The sequence below is a fragment of the Sinocyclocheilus grahami genome, unplaced genomic scaffold (assembly GCF_001515645.1).
Source record: "Sinocyclocheilus grahami isolate Dianchi unplaced genomic scaffold, SAMN03320097.WGS_v1.1 scaffold415.1, whole genome shotgun sequence".
Classification (NCBI taxonomy): Eukaryota; Metazoa; Chordata; class Actinopteri; order Cypriniformes; family Cyprinidae; genus Sinocyclocheilus; species Sinocyclocheilus grahami.
The window spans coordinates 69,341-85,861 of NW_015505594.1; the positions used below are offsets into that span (position 1 = coordinate 69,341).

The window sequence follows — 16,521 nt, forward strand, 5'->3', positions numbered from 1 at the left end:
CAGTTGCTTTAGGGTGCTACGCTTGATAGATCAGGATGCAGTTACTGTCTAGTTCCTGCATTCGTTTCTTTTTTTGAAGGGACAGTCTGAATGTGTGTGATTTTAAACTTTGCACCACTTCTTAGTAGCAGTTAACATTCCTCCAAAATAAGGCTATTAGTGTATCTAAACATTTTAGTCATCTCCTTTCTCTCACTATTACACTACACCCAGCATTCAAAAGCAACAGCTAAAGTGAAGGTACGCTCTCTGCTAAAATATCTGAGTAGGTTCGAGAGACCAGTTATTCAGCTCCGCCTGCCTCATGCTCTCTTTCAGACCTTCAGAAAAAGGGTGAGAGATTACTTAATCACTCTGTGCAGTTGATTTCTCAAAACTAAAATTAAACACCGTAGAGCATTGCAACACACATTTAAAATAAAAAAATTATATAATTATATAAATATTGATATATTTATATTTAAATAAAATTATTTTAATTAAAAATATATTTTAAAAAGCTCAAATTCAGTGTGCATGAATTATTTAAATATTTAATTTTTATTGATGAACAATTTGAAGAAATGTTTTATTAATAAATAATACAAATATTTAACTAATTAATTTACTATTGTCAAATACAACTCACAATGTATAATTATATATCATATTAAGTGGAAGTTGTACAAAATTAACTGCTTAAAATACCAAAATAATAAACACTTAACTTTTTAATTAGCAGTTAATCTCTTGAAAAAAAATCAGTGAATTTAGTATATAGATAGGTATTCTGATTATACCTTGGAAGGGTGACAGATCAACATCAGCCCAGTTGTAGCTGCTGGCGATGCGGCAGCTTTCTTTTAGTGCATCCAGGTTGGGGTACCAGTCACTGGGAAGACCTGCAGACAAAACAAGAAGATAGTGAAGGTCACAGCAGAACTTATCTGGATGTGTGGAAGCTGCTGCGCACTTCCTGTTTGAGGCAGCAGGGGGAGCCATAACCCTCTGCTACAGGCCTGCTCCCTGAAGTGTGCTGCATTTGCTTTGTTCTCATTAGAGCAAGCAGTATAAATCACCCTGTGATTTACTGCTGACTGCTCCAAAGTTGCCATAAATTTCTTAATCTAAAATAAATGACTGTTAGCAGAGGCCTGAAGAAATCGGCCTGTCACGGCAATGCCAGCATGGAAGGAAGTATGCTGAGGGTTTGAGACAGAAAGCAAGAGGAAAAGAAGAGAGACGATCAGATAGCGAGAACTATCACAGACACACAGACTCTTACCGGTGTTGCACTGCATCTGTTGCTGGCCAGGATGAGGCTGGTGGGCGAGATTCTGGTGCTGCTGCTGCGTGTGTTGGCCGTGGGCCTGGTGCTGGGAGGGATGCTGCCCGTGCTGGCTGTGCTGGGGATGTTGGCTGTGCTGGCTGTGAGCCGTGTGCGGGTGCTGGCTGTGCGCCGTGTGAGGGCCATGCTGGGAAAGGTGCTGTCCATGGGGCGAGTTGTGGGCCGAGTGAGGGGGGTGGGAGAGAGGCACCTGGCTACCGCTGTTGGGGATGTTGTTGGGGTGAGAGTTAGTGATGCTGTTCTGGTTGTTGTGAGGGTGGGTGCTGATGGTGCTGCTGGGGGAGTGTTGGTAAGAGCAGGAGGTGTGGGTCTGCTGGGACGACTCCGAGGGCATTCCCATCAAACCTGTAAGGATCAAACAGATAGCATCATTTCAAACAGGTTGCCTGCATCTCATCAGAAGCCCTTCCATCATGTCAACGTAAACTATTAATTAATACTCAAATCGTAGTCACCAATAGGCTTTAATACTCTATATTAAGGTTGCATATGTAATAAAATAGTTAACATGGAGTCACAAGGCACAATCATTTTACAGCATTTATTTATCTTCTACTTATTAATCTTAATGTTCATTTTTTACATTTGCTTTTTTTTAAACATTTTTAAAAGTTTTAAAAAGCATGTTAACATTAGTTAGGCACAGTATGCAAATTTCTACATATACAAACAGATGTTTAAGATGTTTAAAGTTTAAAAATGCATGTGTTAACATGCACAAGCAAAATATAAGTTAACAAAATGATACATTTATTTTATATATATATATATATATATTTATTAATATTAGACATAAAAAAAATGTATTAGAAAAATAACATTATACATCATCAAATGCTGTAATAAATGCATGTTTACTGCCATTTCCCAACACTTCACACATGAACAAACTAAATGTACAGAGCCTTATTGTAAAGTGTTAGGTAAAAACTGATGGTCAAAGCTGTAGCCTGGATACTCTGCATACTCCTGACTAACTGAGCCATTGTGCTTGCATAGGCAGCACGAGTTTGACTCCAGCTTGCAACTTTTTCCCATAATCATACCTTACTTATCCTGCTGTTCACTGTTTTTTTATCAGTGGTAAAAAAGGGCAAAACATTTTGAAAACATTTGAATCTGTCTTTTTAAAATGCACTGGGGTGCCGAGACGGTGACTCAGCACAAAGTCGTCGTCTGCTCTCTCAAATCGCACCAGAATTTCTCTCTCTACAACTTTTCAATCGTGCAGCAATTGTTTTGAACTAGTTTCTAAAAATGCCTGACAAGCTTCCAACATCTGCACACTCAATAGCAATCAGCGAAGCGTGCGGCTCGCGGTCTTAAGAGGCCCTGTCCATCATGGCGCTGGCACTGTAAACCTATTTCGGTGGAGAGCTTTTAGAGCAGACTGCGGGCCCTGCATCACTGCAATCGCCAGAGAACACTCATCGGTGGGGTGACAGGGGTGCATCTCTTATCAGCAGAGGAAGCCTATTGTCCAACCATGGGAGAGCACAGAAAGCAATTAGCTAGCAGCCCCCCTGAATAATAATGCGAGTTCATTACCTATTATCAAAGCCAGTGAATTAGCTCAGTGTCTCCAGCAGTGGGGTGTGAAATCCTCTCGCCAGTTTTATTTGCTCATTTTAATTGCCCAAGCTTGTCTGACTAAGAGATTTCACTTTTATGCACATAAAAAGGTAACAACTTTCAGCTGATGAAACACAGATGATAGATTAAAGAAGTTCACTTTAGAAACAGTAACATGAAAAGCATCTGATTTGAGCAAAGTAGGTTAGACGCGGGGGCTCGTCTGGCGTTGTGTGCAACCCGCTTGTCAAGTGCTTTTTGTACATCAGTCATTCAGATTACAAACAATCGGAATTAACTTTTAAGACAGGCTAGCTCGCAGTGAACTAAATCTAGCATTGCACCATTCTCATATCTATTTGATGGGCTGCCATTTGAGTTGGAAAACTCTCTTTCAAGATAGTACACTGAGCCAATATCATCCTTGCGATTCATAAAAATGCACACAAAAATGGCTGTTAAACATGACTTTAAGAAAACATGAATGCTTGGAAAAAAAAGGTACATCATGTTTTCCTAATAAATCCTCAAAGAACCCATAAACAGAAAGTTAACTGTGATTTTAAAATGCTGAGTTAGATAAATTAAAATACTATTTTTTTTACCACTTTTTAAGCTGCCAGCGTTTGATATACTAATTAATAGTATTTATAATTACATAAATTATATATAAAATATTAGATTTATAAATTATTCTACCTACATGATAAATTATAACATTTTAATATATACAATTAAACAAATAATATGAATAAATAACTATTTATAATAAAATAAAAGTTTAGAATATAATACTACATTATAAATTAAATGAAGCTTTGATCCATTTTGATCCATTAAGTTACTTTGTTTTGATAAATAAAATTACAAATTACGCACAAAATATTAATCTACCAATAAATATAACTATTCTTAATATTAATATGTATAATTCAATAAATATTATTAATAAATTATTATAAATACTACAAAAGGATTTATTTTGCAATATATGGCACTGAATTCCTGAAAATGACACTCACACAGCAGGCCCATGCACAATCTGCACGCTCCGAATTCTGCAAAACTGAACAGTTCCACACATTCTCCACTCTCTGCATGTAGGTTTATTAATTATTTTGGCTGATTTGTTGACTTGGCCTATGGTTTTTCAAGCAGTTTGATGTGATGTCCGAGCGTAAAACTCACCCTGTTGGTTGTAGGACTGCTCAAACACAGTCTTGTAAAGGCTGCGGAAGGAGGCACTGAGATCTTCAAAGTCAGAGAAGAGCAGCTGCTTGTCGCGTTCCGGTATGTTGTACTGGGCCTGAGGGGCCTGCTGCAAGCTCATTGACTGGGACACCGGCTCTGGATGACTTGTCACCTGAAGGGGGAGGAGAGGAGAATGACTGTTGTGTGAGGGGATGAACACAAGGTTAGCAACAATGACAGAATTCAGCCTTGCCACTCTAAACGGCAGCGCTGCTCAGCCAGGCCCAGTGACCGGCAGATTAGAGCTCAGATAGAACATGACAGCACTGACTACAGCACTCAGTATCATGGCACAGGAAATGAACTGCCAGACACACTGCAGTACAATATGCAGGAGCGAAATCAAGTGCACAAAACCCCTCCAAATCTTGACCATTTATTTACAAGCACTGCTGAATTTCTACATAACCATACAGCCATGATCAAAACAGACACGTCTCCTGAGAGACTCTCTGAAGTTGTTTTTACAGCTATTTATTTTGTAATTAACAACTTGGTGATATTAACTGAGCAACACAATCGAAAAATACAGCAAGATCATAAAAACTTGCCTGCAAAAAACAGGCACTGATCCATAAAACAAATCTTTCCAATGATAAATATCCTTCTAACTAAATACAGTACAGGTTTGACCGTTAAAACGAATTAGCTTGTGTGTCTAAACTCTCACGTAAGTGTTTCACTCTAAATGGGATCTGCTCACTGTTTTGAGTCTGAAGAGATGCCTTTCATGCCCAGAATGAGAATGGCCTCCATAATGCCGAGCATATTTGTGGCGTACACAAGGCCAGAGGCTCTGCCATGTCTAGCTCGAGACAACAGTGTTTAACAGACTGGAGATGCTGGCAAAACAGTCATCTGCCACTCTGAAGAAGTCTAATTCTAGCTCTCGGTGCGAACTGGTGAGGGGAAATTTATGTATCTGAACGATGCAAAGCTATTGCAAACAAGTCCCGTGAACAGATCATTGTTAGCGGCAGCGCTTCCTACAGTGTCTCCCTCTGCTAACTGGTTCCAGAATTACACTACACATAAATAGTATATATATATATATATATATAAAATATGCATATGAATGAAACCATATTTAGCACTGGACTGACAACCATTTTCTGCTAGGGATGCACAATATTAACTTTCGGGCTGACACTAATAAGCCGATAATTACTTTCATGTTATGGCTGACAACTAATAAATGGCCGATATTAGTATTCTATACTATTTTGTCAGAACAAAACAAAACATTAAAAACTAAAATAAATAATTTTAAATATTACACATGAATTCAGGCATTACAAAAGTATAATGTTCAGTATTTGTTACAGTATAAGATTACATTTACATTAAAGGTGACATACAATGAAAATCTGACTTTTTCCGTGTTTAAGTCCTATAATCGGGTCTCCGGTGCATCTACCAACCCAGGAAACGTGAAAAAGAACAATCCAGTAAATGTTTTTTGGTAAGCCTTTCTTTGGAAGCATGTGAGAAAATTCGTGCTTCAGATTTCGCATCCCCTGTGACGTAGAAATGGGATCTTATTATAATATCATCATCCCTTAATATGCATGTTTCCACCCATGGTGCTGCCATTGTGTTTTCGCAAGCGGCACTGGTGTACCAGTTCTAACGCCATGGCGAAAGTTCGACCAAAGCATATTAAATGTTCTGTCTTTGGCTGCACAGCTCTTCCCAGCTGTTCCCCTTTACAGACATAACCAACTGTTTTTGTAACTAACGTGTTTTTAACAAACTTCTGTGTATTTGACAGTTTAAGTGCAATAAGACATGAAAGAGAACTTAGTTTAGTATTCACATGCCATATGACAGCAGTTTTCTGTGCGTGTGCTTCAGATGTGTGCGCTCAGAAAACACTATCAGAAGTTTAAACTGATATGGCCTTAAAACGTATGATTTCAGTGCGATAGACATGATAATCAAAACCAGACAGATGTTTTTTGGCACAGTATCTGGGGTACGATCTGTAATAGCACAGCCCTATTGTGGAAAAGGGGGCGGGGAGCAGCAGCTCATTTGTATTTGAAGATACAGGCACTAAAACAGCGTATTTCTGTTTCTGCTCAAAATAGCCATTTTCAAAGTGATATAATAAATAATCTGTGGGATATTATGAGCTAAAACTTCACAGACACATTCTGGGCACACCTGAGACTTATATTACATATTGTAAAAAGGTGCACAATAGTTCTCCTTTAAAAATGTGCTAAATACTGTATTTAACAGTGTTATTAAATCCGTGTTTGACTTGAATTTTAACAAAAGTCAGATGAAGGCATATGTAATCCAAATGTAAAAATAGGGAAAATGAACATAAAATTACACATACAATATAGACATGAATATTTAAAATAAAGCGATAACTAAAAAAACATCTTCAATATCGGCTGATAACAAGATACAGATATATTGCACATCCCTATATTATCCTGTGCTACCAATAATTTTTTTATCCTATTAACTTAGCAATATCAAAACTCAATTGTAAAATCAGAGCAGGAAACACTAGTTAGCTCTAACAAAAAAAAATCCTGCATAAGGAAAGTCCTGCTCACATACAAGATTAGCAGCAGAGACTAATTGCACACAAGAATTATGAGCAGTGGGAGTCAGATGACACACTATGCATCACTGTAAAGATGAGTGCATTTAATCTGGTTATGTTCAAACAGACTACAGTGTTCAAATCAGCTGGATGGAGCAGAAATAGAGAGACAGAGACTGAGAAAAAGAGAAAGAGATAGAGAGAGAGAGCATTGTCTGGCCCACTGAAGTGAATCTATCAGTGTCTGTGCCGGATCAATGCTGAGAGCCTGGAGCGAGAAGCATGCAGGGCTTCTAGGGGACCACAACAAAGAAGCGGCTTCTCTAGTGGGAGGACATCAGAGGCAGCGTCTCTCTTTAGCAGCGCTCCAGCAGTATAAGCTCTGCCTTTCATTCCCTTAACCTCTGTGACAGGACGCTCCCATGCACAGGCCTCCATACTCTGGCATTCTGACAAACGCACTGGAATCTTGCCGCTTCTCATAAAGCAGTGCTCCACAATAAAACTCAGCAAATTAAGAGCTCTGCTTCAGGTTCACGAGAGGTTAAAGAGCAGAATAGTGGCTGCAAAGTTGGAGAAAGATGGAGAATCGGACTCCTACCGGTGTGTAGCTGTGCACGCTGCCCACACTGTTGAGATTAACAGAGGCCAGACTCTGGTCAGATAGGCTGTTGTTAAGGCTGCTTCGAGGGCTGTCACTCCCGTCCTGGTCAGGGTTGTACAATGCCACCTGGAAATCAAGAAAGGGACAGTGTCAATGACTTATAAGAGCATTTATGATAAAAATCTAGCTTAAAACACAAGTGCCAAGTTCTTAGACATGTACTTTTTGTGTAAATGTGGGTTTCACACCAAAATTACTTTTAATAACACAAAACTGTTTACATTTAATGACGCTAAAAAGAACAACCTATTTTCCTGACACACTCAATACACAGTGTACACATTTTAATTTAATTGTTATATTATTATTAATATTACTATAATAAAAATAATAAATATTATTTATAGTGCTGTTAACTGATTTTAAATATACTTTTATATTGCAATCATTTCACATTCAATCTTCAAATTAATGTAGAAACAACATAAAAATAGTATATTTTTTAAATATTTGTTTAGTGGCATCTTCTTTATGTCTGAAGGCGAGTATCACTGATACCAATACTACTGATGTCTCTAGGAAATAGTTTTTTTTTTCTTCTAATATTTAACCATTGACTACAGCCATTCAACATTACAGCAGCTATAATTGAGAGCTATCAATTTTAACATTTATTAGACTTTAAAAAATAACAACTTCTAATTTAAGTGAACTTGAAAAAATCTTCACATAAACCCATTATAATAAATGTCATATTTAGCTACCTGTGCCCTTCAGCAAGCAGGAAATAAGTTATCAAACACTAAATTCTAAATTAAACATAGATGAATCCTTAAAGCTATTTTTTTCTTTTGTTCTTGGATTAACATAAATCACAGCTGCTGGGTTATTAGGTTATTTTGGCTGCTGCTGCTGAACATGTTGTGGATCTGACACGCATCGTATTTTCTCACAACTCTTTACCTTTTCTGACTCACTTCAGATCTTAAAGTCTCTACACAGTTTTAAGGCAGCTTTAATCGCCTTTTTTGGTAACTTCTGATGACGTAACTACGACATAGCATGCTCGTAGTTTCATTTGTGCTTTAATATGATACAGCACACACTGCCGTATTTGTGCATGCATTTGAGGAGCACGTGCTCCCTCGTCAACTGTAGCTTTTCCGCGTTCGTTTGACTAGCGCCTGGCACTGAGGTGAAGTTGGACTGCGCGTCTGAAAAGTCTTCCAATTGATGTGGTAGTAAAGACGTTTTGTGTCTAAATAAATGCAATCCTTGTCAAGAAAAAAGAAACAGAAGCAGCAGTTGTGAGTGGGGTGGCCAACCCTAGCTCCGCCCCTGCGTTAATTGCGTTAAATGTTTTTTGTAACGCGTTAAACTGAAAAAAATGAATTGCATGCGTTAAAACGCTAATTCTGACATCTCTAATTATTATTATATTTGTATATATAAAAATAATTATTCATTAAAAAATGTATTCTATTTTTATATTTAATATAAAAAATATATAAAATATTTGTAAAAAAAATATTAATCTTACAACATAAATTGTATATATTGATTCAGTAATTCATTAATTGTATATATGCATTAGGTTTAGACAGTACCTATTAAATCTATTATTTTAATTATATATTATAATTACATTATAAATTAAATAAATTATAAAATACATTTAAAATGTAATTACGTAAAAACCTATTTTATATTAATTGGAATTCAGAAATATAGTATTTTTTTTTTTTAAATAAATTAATATACAGGACCAAAAAAAAAAAAAAAAAAAAAAAGAGTAAGCTACTGTACTATTTCATCTTTTGTCAGGTACATTCCAGAGGTTAGTTTGAGATACGACAGTGATAAGTCTCTGCAGCGCAGACACCGCGGGTGGAGTGCTGAGGAAAAGGAGCCAATCAAACAGAAACCATTTGGTTTCAGAAGTCTTGAGAGGAATTCTTATCCCTTTTCAATACGTGACATGTGGCCTGCGTACACCACACTGTCTGTACAACAGCAAGGTCAGCGTTAACATGCCGCACCCCACACTGTGGCTCATATAGAGGGAGAGCGTGGCTGGTGGCCAGCAAGATGATCTGCTGTCTCAGACGGCTGAGAGGGGAGAGCTCTCCTTCAGTAAAGGTCACGATGCTGGCAACGTTGAAACGGTCAACTCTCACAACACAAATTGGTTTGGGACAGCTCACAAAGGTCCCGAATGCTACAGAGACCCTGACCTTTCTGTGTGCACTGTTGAATGCGTAGTTTTCCGAAGCAGAAGAACCTCCATTTCAAAATGATAATCCCAATTATCATTTGAAAAGCTGAACTGCAAATATGTGCTGGTTGCAAAATTAGAATAAATAAGCCATTGGAGGGATGGTATGGGAATGAATATAATGAGCTCCTGGGAGAATAGTCCTACATCGAGTTTGGCGTGGTAGGAAAGGATGAATGGAATCGCAACAATGCTGGCCATGCTCGCATCACACGCCACATGTCTTGGCAGCAGCAGCAGCGTAGTACTAAAACCATGCAACAAGTCCCGAGATTCACCTGTCTGAGTAAGGATGTACAGAGGCCATTTCAATAGTGAAAGGCCCAAAAGATTTTTGGTTGCTACAAGAGATGCAGCAAATGCTTCGGTCCTGTTCCTCCTTGACTCAGCGCGACAGCAGATAGAAAGACACATTACAGATCACGGTCTCTTACAGAGAATTATCATTCAAGCAGAATAAATGTTTCCCAATCCTATTACTCCCTGTTCATCAAAAGAGTGGAGCATAACGGTTGCCGGGGCTGCACTGGATTGAGGGTGGATGGGGGGTTAATGTCATGGAATGATTTGCATATTATAACTCTTCACTCTTTCAGCTATGTTTAGGCCTGGAAACAGTACATTACCAGAACAACTAACCCTGTGTGCAACTAAGATCAGGCATGTCGAAAATTCAATCACACAGAAAACAGTTACAATTATAATCAAAACCTGGTGTGAAGAACAAGTATAAATGTTATATGTAATTAAGTCATAAAAGAGGCTTTTAGCCGTGAGCTTTTCACCACAATCTATTTTTACTCCCTGTATCCATAAAGTATGATTTAAAGACCTCATCACACTGTTGCTTGTTCAAGGCCCAAAACGTAGACGCCTACATACTAACACTGTGTGCACGTCCGCACACACACATACGCATGCACAGTGGGAAAGTAACACACAGAGAGAAGGTAAGGGGTGAACAAATCCATTGCAAATACTCCTGTGTGTTTGCTGCGGTGGAAAAGCAGCGCTATATTTAGCCGTGAATTAAAGTCAAAAGCCAGTGGAGTCTTTCATACGGGCGACTAATCTGCAGCATGAGACAAGGATTATGAAATCAAAGAGAAATCCACCCAGGTGTCTCTAACAATAACTCGCATTCAAAAGAAAAATTCTACTTCTACACAATTTTAAGACAATGTTAGAAAAGAAAGAAAGATGGAAAGAAAGAAGAAAGTTTAGCTTAGGTTTCAATCCATCTTTTGTTACAATCTTACAATATAAAATAATAAATTACAAATATATTTAAAACATATAAAAAATAATATAATTAAATTACAAATCTCTCTCACACACACACAAATACACATACAACAAAATTATTTTGATTACTTAGCATTAAATTTCTCCTGTGCATTTTAAAGAAAAAGTTAGAAAGAAGGTAAGAAGCTTCCAAGAAATGTTCAGCTTCAAACCATTTTACGTTCATCAATATAATACAAATATATAAAATATTTTAAAAAATACATAAATATAACAACAACATAATAAAAATATATAAATTATATATTATACATATATACACACACATATATCAAATATTTATTTAGATTTATTTAGCAACATTTAAAATTCATTTCTACTATGCAATTGAAGAAATACAAACCCAATTCCAAAAAAGTTGGAACACTGTACAAATTGTGAGTAAAAAAGGAATGGAATAATTTACAAATCTCATAAACTTATATTTTATTCACAATAGAATATAGATAACATATCAAATGTTGAAAGTGAGACATTTTGAAATGTCATGCCAAATATTGGCTCATTTTGGATTTCATGAGAGCTACACATTCCAAAAAAGTTGGGACAGGTAGCAATAAGAGGCCGGAAAAGTTAAATGTACATATAAGGAACAGCTGGAAGACCAATTTGCAACTTATTAGGTCAATTGGCAACATAATTGGGTATAAAAAGAGCCTCTCAGAGTAGCAGTGTCTCTCAGAAGTCAAGATGGGCAGAGGATCACCAATTCCCCCAATGCTGCAGCGAAAAATAGTGGAGCAATATCAGAAAGGAGTTTCTCAGAGAAAAATTGCAAAGAGTTTGAAGTTATCATCATCTACAGTGCATAATACCATCCAAAGATTCAGAGAATCTGGAACAATCTCTGTGCGTAAGGGTCAAGGCCGGAAAACCATACTGGATGCCCGTGATCTTCGGGCCCTTAGACGGCACTGCATCACATACAGGAATGCTACTGTAATGGAAATCACAACATGGGCTCAGGAATACTTCCAGAAAACATTGTCGGTGAACCCAATCCACCGTGCCATTCGCCGTTGCCAGCTAAAACTCTATAGGTCAAAAAACAAGCCATATCTAAACATGATCCAGAAGCGCAGGCGTTTTCTCTGGGCCAAGGCTCATTTAAAATGGACTGTGGCAAAAGTGGAAAACTGTTCTGTGGTCACACGAATCAAAATTTGAAGTTCTTTTTGGAAAACTGGGACGCCATGTCATCCGGACTAAAGAGGACAAGGACAACCCAAGTTGTTATCAGCGCTCAGTTCAGAAGCCTGCATCTCTGATGGTATGGGGTTGCATGAGTGCGTGTGGCATGGGCAGCTTACACATCTGGAAAGGCACCATCAATGCTGAAAGGTATATCCAAGTTCTAGAACAACATATGCTCCCATCCAGACGTCGTCTCTTTCAGGGAAGACCTTGCATTTTCCAACATGACAATGCCAGACCACATACTGCATCAATTACAACATCATGGCTGCGTAGAAGGATCCGGGTACTGAAATGGCCAGCCTGCAGTCCAGATCTTTCACCCATAGAAAACATTTGGCGCATCATAAAGAGGAAGATGCGACAAAGAAGACCTAAGACAGTTGAGCTACTAGAAGTCTGTATTAGACAAGAATGGGACAACATTCCTATTCCTAAATGTGAGCAACTTGTCTCCTCAGTCCCCAGACGTTTGCAGACTGTTATAAAAAGAAGAGGGGATGCCACACAGTGGTAAACATGGCCTTGTCCCAACTTTTTTGAGATGTGTTGATGCCATGAAATTTAAAATCAACTTATTTTCCCCTTAAAATGATAAATTTTCTCAGTTTAAACATTTGATATGTCATCTATGTTGTATTCTGAATAAAATATTGAAATTTGAAACTTCCACATCATTGCATTCTGTTTTTATTCACAATTTGTACAGTGTCCCAACTTTTTTGGAATCGGGTTTGTAGATTATGAAAGCTCATATTAAGCACCGAGTATCATTATTAGGCTTGGGTATCGTTTGAATTTGATAAATTCCGATTTCAATTGCGATTCTGCTTAACCAGCTGAACCAAGAGAGGGAAAAGCATAGCATGGTGATCATTTAGTCAGAGGGAGAGAGAGAGAGAATGCTCAGTGACAGCCAGGCTTTCCTTCTCCATGTTATGCAGCACAGGCGCTATCCCATTGGCCTGCACTAGCAGGCGGGGAAAGTATGAGAGTGGGAATTCCTGTGGCTTGGCATGAAGTGCTCAAGAGAAACAGCATCTCCAAGGAGCCACCAAACCCTGCTGTCTTGTTTTTGCTCTCCTGTGTGTTTGGTTTCTAGTCTATCAGCGTTTTGAGTAGGAGGGCAAAGAAAGCATATGCTCATGGGATAACCCCGAAATCCCACTATGGGTGGATCTTGAAATTCTTCCCATATGAATCAGTAATACCTTAAGCTTGCATTTTTTAACCACTGTAAGAGAGGAAAAGGCTGTTGGAGGTGTGCTAAAACAACAATAAATGTTACAATAAAACAATCAATAAAAAGATCCATGGTTTATTGTGTTGACATAATAGGATATTAGGGCTGGACAATAATTAAATATCAATATGTATCGCGATATAATTGTTTTTAAATAACGGTGATATGATTTTTAAACACATTTCCGATATTTCGATATACATTACCAGTGTTTCCCATACATTGATTTATTTGTGGTGTTTGACTTCGTTGAATAAACAGAAGCACTGGACGTTTTAAAATCAAAACGCAGCGCGGGTGTTTTATATGAATGTATCTCTGAAGGGAAGCGCCTTTCTTCAGAAAGGTTTCGATGGCATTTTTATTTTATCTGATAAAGTAGCGTTCATGAGCGGAGCTGATTTGATTACAGCCATTACTGGGGAAACCGCTAGTTTTATCACTCTAAAAGCGCCTCCTGCTGGCAGAGAATGAGTTTGCATTTTCAATAATAAGCACATCTCCAGCCACGTTTTTGTTGTTGCTCAATTTTTCTTTTGTTTTCTGCAGCAACTCGGAGCACTTTTCATACTCTTTATCCTGGCTGAAGCACATTTGTAATAATAATGTAAGAATAATCAACCTACAGTACCAGTCAAAGTTTTTTTAACAATAAGATTTTATTTTTTTTTAAAAGAAGTTTCTTCTGCTCACCAAGCCTGCATTTATTTGATCCAAAGCTAAAACTTTGAAATATTTTTACTATTTAAAATAACTGCTTTCTATTTGAATATATTTTAAAATGCAATTTATTGCTGTAATCAAAGTTGAATTTTCAGCATCATTACTCCAGTCTTCAGTGTCACATGATCCAGAAATCATTCTAATATGCTGATTATCAATATTTAAAACAGTTGAGTAAATTTTTTCAGGATTCTGTGATGAATAGAAAGATACAAAGATCAGCAGTTATATGAAATAAAAAGCTTTTGTAACATTATACACCATTCCATTCAAAAGCTTGGAGTCAGTATAATAGATTTTTTTTGGGGGGGTTATAGGAATTAATACTTTTATTTAGCAAGGATGATTTAAATTGATCAAAAGGGATGATAAAGACATTTATAATGTTACAAAATATTTCTATTTCAGACAGGGGCGCGGGAAGATGTTTTCGGTTGGGGGTGCTCTGTGTTTGTCTGTGTTGGGTGAAAGGGGGGCGGGGGTCACCTCATTTGACAACTCCACAAAGCACTACAAGTGCGTCGATATGAACACTCGTTTAAGTGGCATACACACTGGGAAATTTAACTGCATATCAATTTGTCTCCGTGCTCGTGCTGGAGCTGGTTCACTTACATCGGTGCTCGTGCTGGGGCCGATTTTGTAAAGTTTTTGCTGGGATGGGCATTTTAAAAAATCTGAAATTCTCTTTTGCACCTTTATCTCCTTGTATTAAAGTTAATCTTGTTTGCATTCTGTATAGTTCATGTCTGATACCACACGCCAGCGTCACGTGTTCATGAGGATTAGGCTAATCATCCCATATAGAAAACATCACAAGTAAAATTAATCATGTTTATAAAGATAAATATTGGTTTATTATAGCCCACTTACAATTTACATTTCAGAGATCATTACAAACAAATTATTAAATGCTTAAATGCTATACATTTAAATTAACAAACTTGGCGTTGCATTTGCAACCATGTGAAAACATGTTTTCAACATAATAATAAAATAATAAAGAGCAGCAAATCAGAATATTAGAATGATTTCTGAAGGGTCATGTGACTTGAGTAATGATGCTTAAAAAAATGAGCTTTGAAATCACAGGAATAAATTACATTTTAAAGGGGTCATATGATGCGATTTCAATTTTTCCATTCTCTTTGAAGTGTTACAAGCTCTTGGTGCATAAAGAAGATCTGTAAAGTTGCTAAGACTAAAGACTCAAATCCAAAGAGATATTCTTTATAAAAGTTAAGAGTCAGTCACACCTACCTAAAACGGCTCGTTCTAACACGCCCCCACATATCTAAATCACTATGTGGGAAGATCATTGCTCCGGCCTTACAGGGCATCATCACAATATGGTAAGGGGCGTAACATTTCCGTCACACGCTTGAGGTATTTGGCCAATCACAACGCAGTGGATAGCTGGCCAATCAGAGCACACCTCGCCTTTTCAGACTGATGAGCTTTGTAAAAATCGATGCGTTTCAGAAAGGCGGGGCATAGAGGAGAAACAATAATGCACAGTATGTGGAAAATAATGTGTTTTTTTAACCTTAAACCGCATAAACACATTTCATTACACCAAATACACAAAATAATGTTTTTTTTAGAAGCATCATATGACCCCTTTAAAATATTTCCTAATAGAAAACAGTTATTTTAAATAGTAAAAAATATTTAGGATCAAATAAATGCAGGCTTGGTGAGCAGAAGATAATTCTTTTAAAAACATAAAAAAATCTTACTGTTCAAAAACTTTTGACTGGTATGTTAGCCCATAGTTTGAAGTTAAAGATATTAATAATTAATAAGGTGAGTCTGAGATGTTTATTTGACATTGATTTCACATTTCTTGTTTGTATGAAGGCTAAATACAAATAAAAGGTGAACATTAATTTATTTGTGCCACTTTTTCTCAAAAAAATTAAATAGTTTTATAGGAAGAGGTGTCATAGATTTGGCAAATTAATTTTACGGGAAACCTCACCCGGCCCGGACACGGAAAGGATTGACAGATTGATAGCTCTTTCTCGATTCTGTGGGTGGTGGTGCATGGCCGTTCTTAGTTGGTGGAGTGATTTGTCTGGTTCATTCCAATAACAAACGAGACTCCGGCTTGTTAAATAGTTACGCAGCCCCGTGCGGTCGGCGTTCAACTTTTTAGAGGGACAAGTGGCGTTCAGCCACGCGAGATGGAGCAATAACAGGTCTGTGATGCCCTTAGATGTCCGGGGCTGCATGCGCGCCACAATGGGCGGATCAGCGTGTGTCTACTCTGCGCCGAGAGGCACGGGTAACCCGCTGAATCCCGCTCGTGATCGGGACTGGGGATTGAAACTATTTCCCATCAACGAGGAATTCCCAGTAAGCACGGGTCATAAGCTCACGTTGATTAAGTCCCTGCCCTTTGTACACACCGCCCGTCGCTACTACCGATTGGATGGTTTAGTGAGGTCCTCGGATCGGCCCC

At 37.7% G+C, this 16,521-nt stretch overlaps 1 protein-coding gene across 1 annotated transcript in view; it reads right to left on the bottom strand.

The window, feature by feature from the left end:
- Positions 1-252: 252 nt before the first annotated feature.
- The window catches only part of LOC107551120 (forkhead box protein J3-like), a 142,308-nt gene continuing 126,039 nt past the window's right edge, over positions 253-16,521 (bottom strand). Inside the window, exons 6-10 of the mRNA XM_016232614.1 lie at positions 7,315-7,443; positions 4,088-4,262; positions 1,265-1,672; positions 780-881; positions 253-320 (exon numbers count right to left, since the gene is read on the bottom strand). Coding sequence (XP_016088100.1) covers positions 253-320; positions 780-881; positions 1,265-1,672; positions 4,088-4,262; positions 7,315-7,443 — 882 coding nt within the window. The remainder of the gene's footprint in view (positions 321-779; positions 882-1,264; positions 1,673-4,087; positions 4,263-7,314; positions 7,444-16,521) is intronic.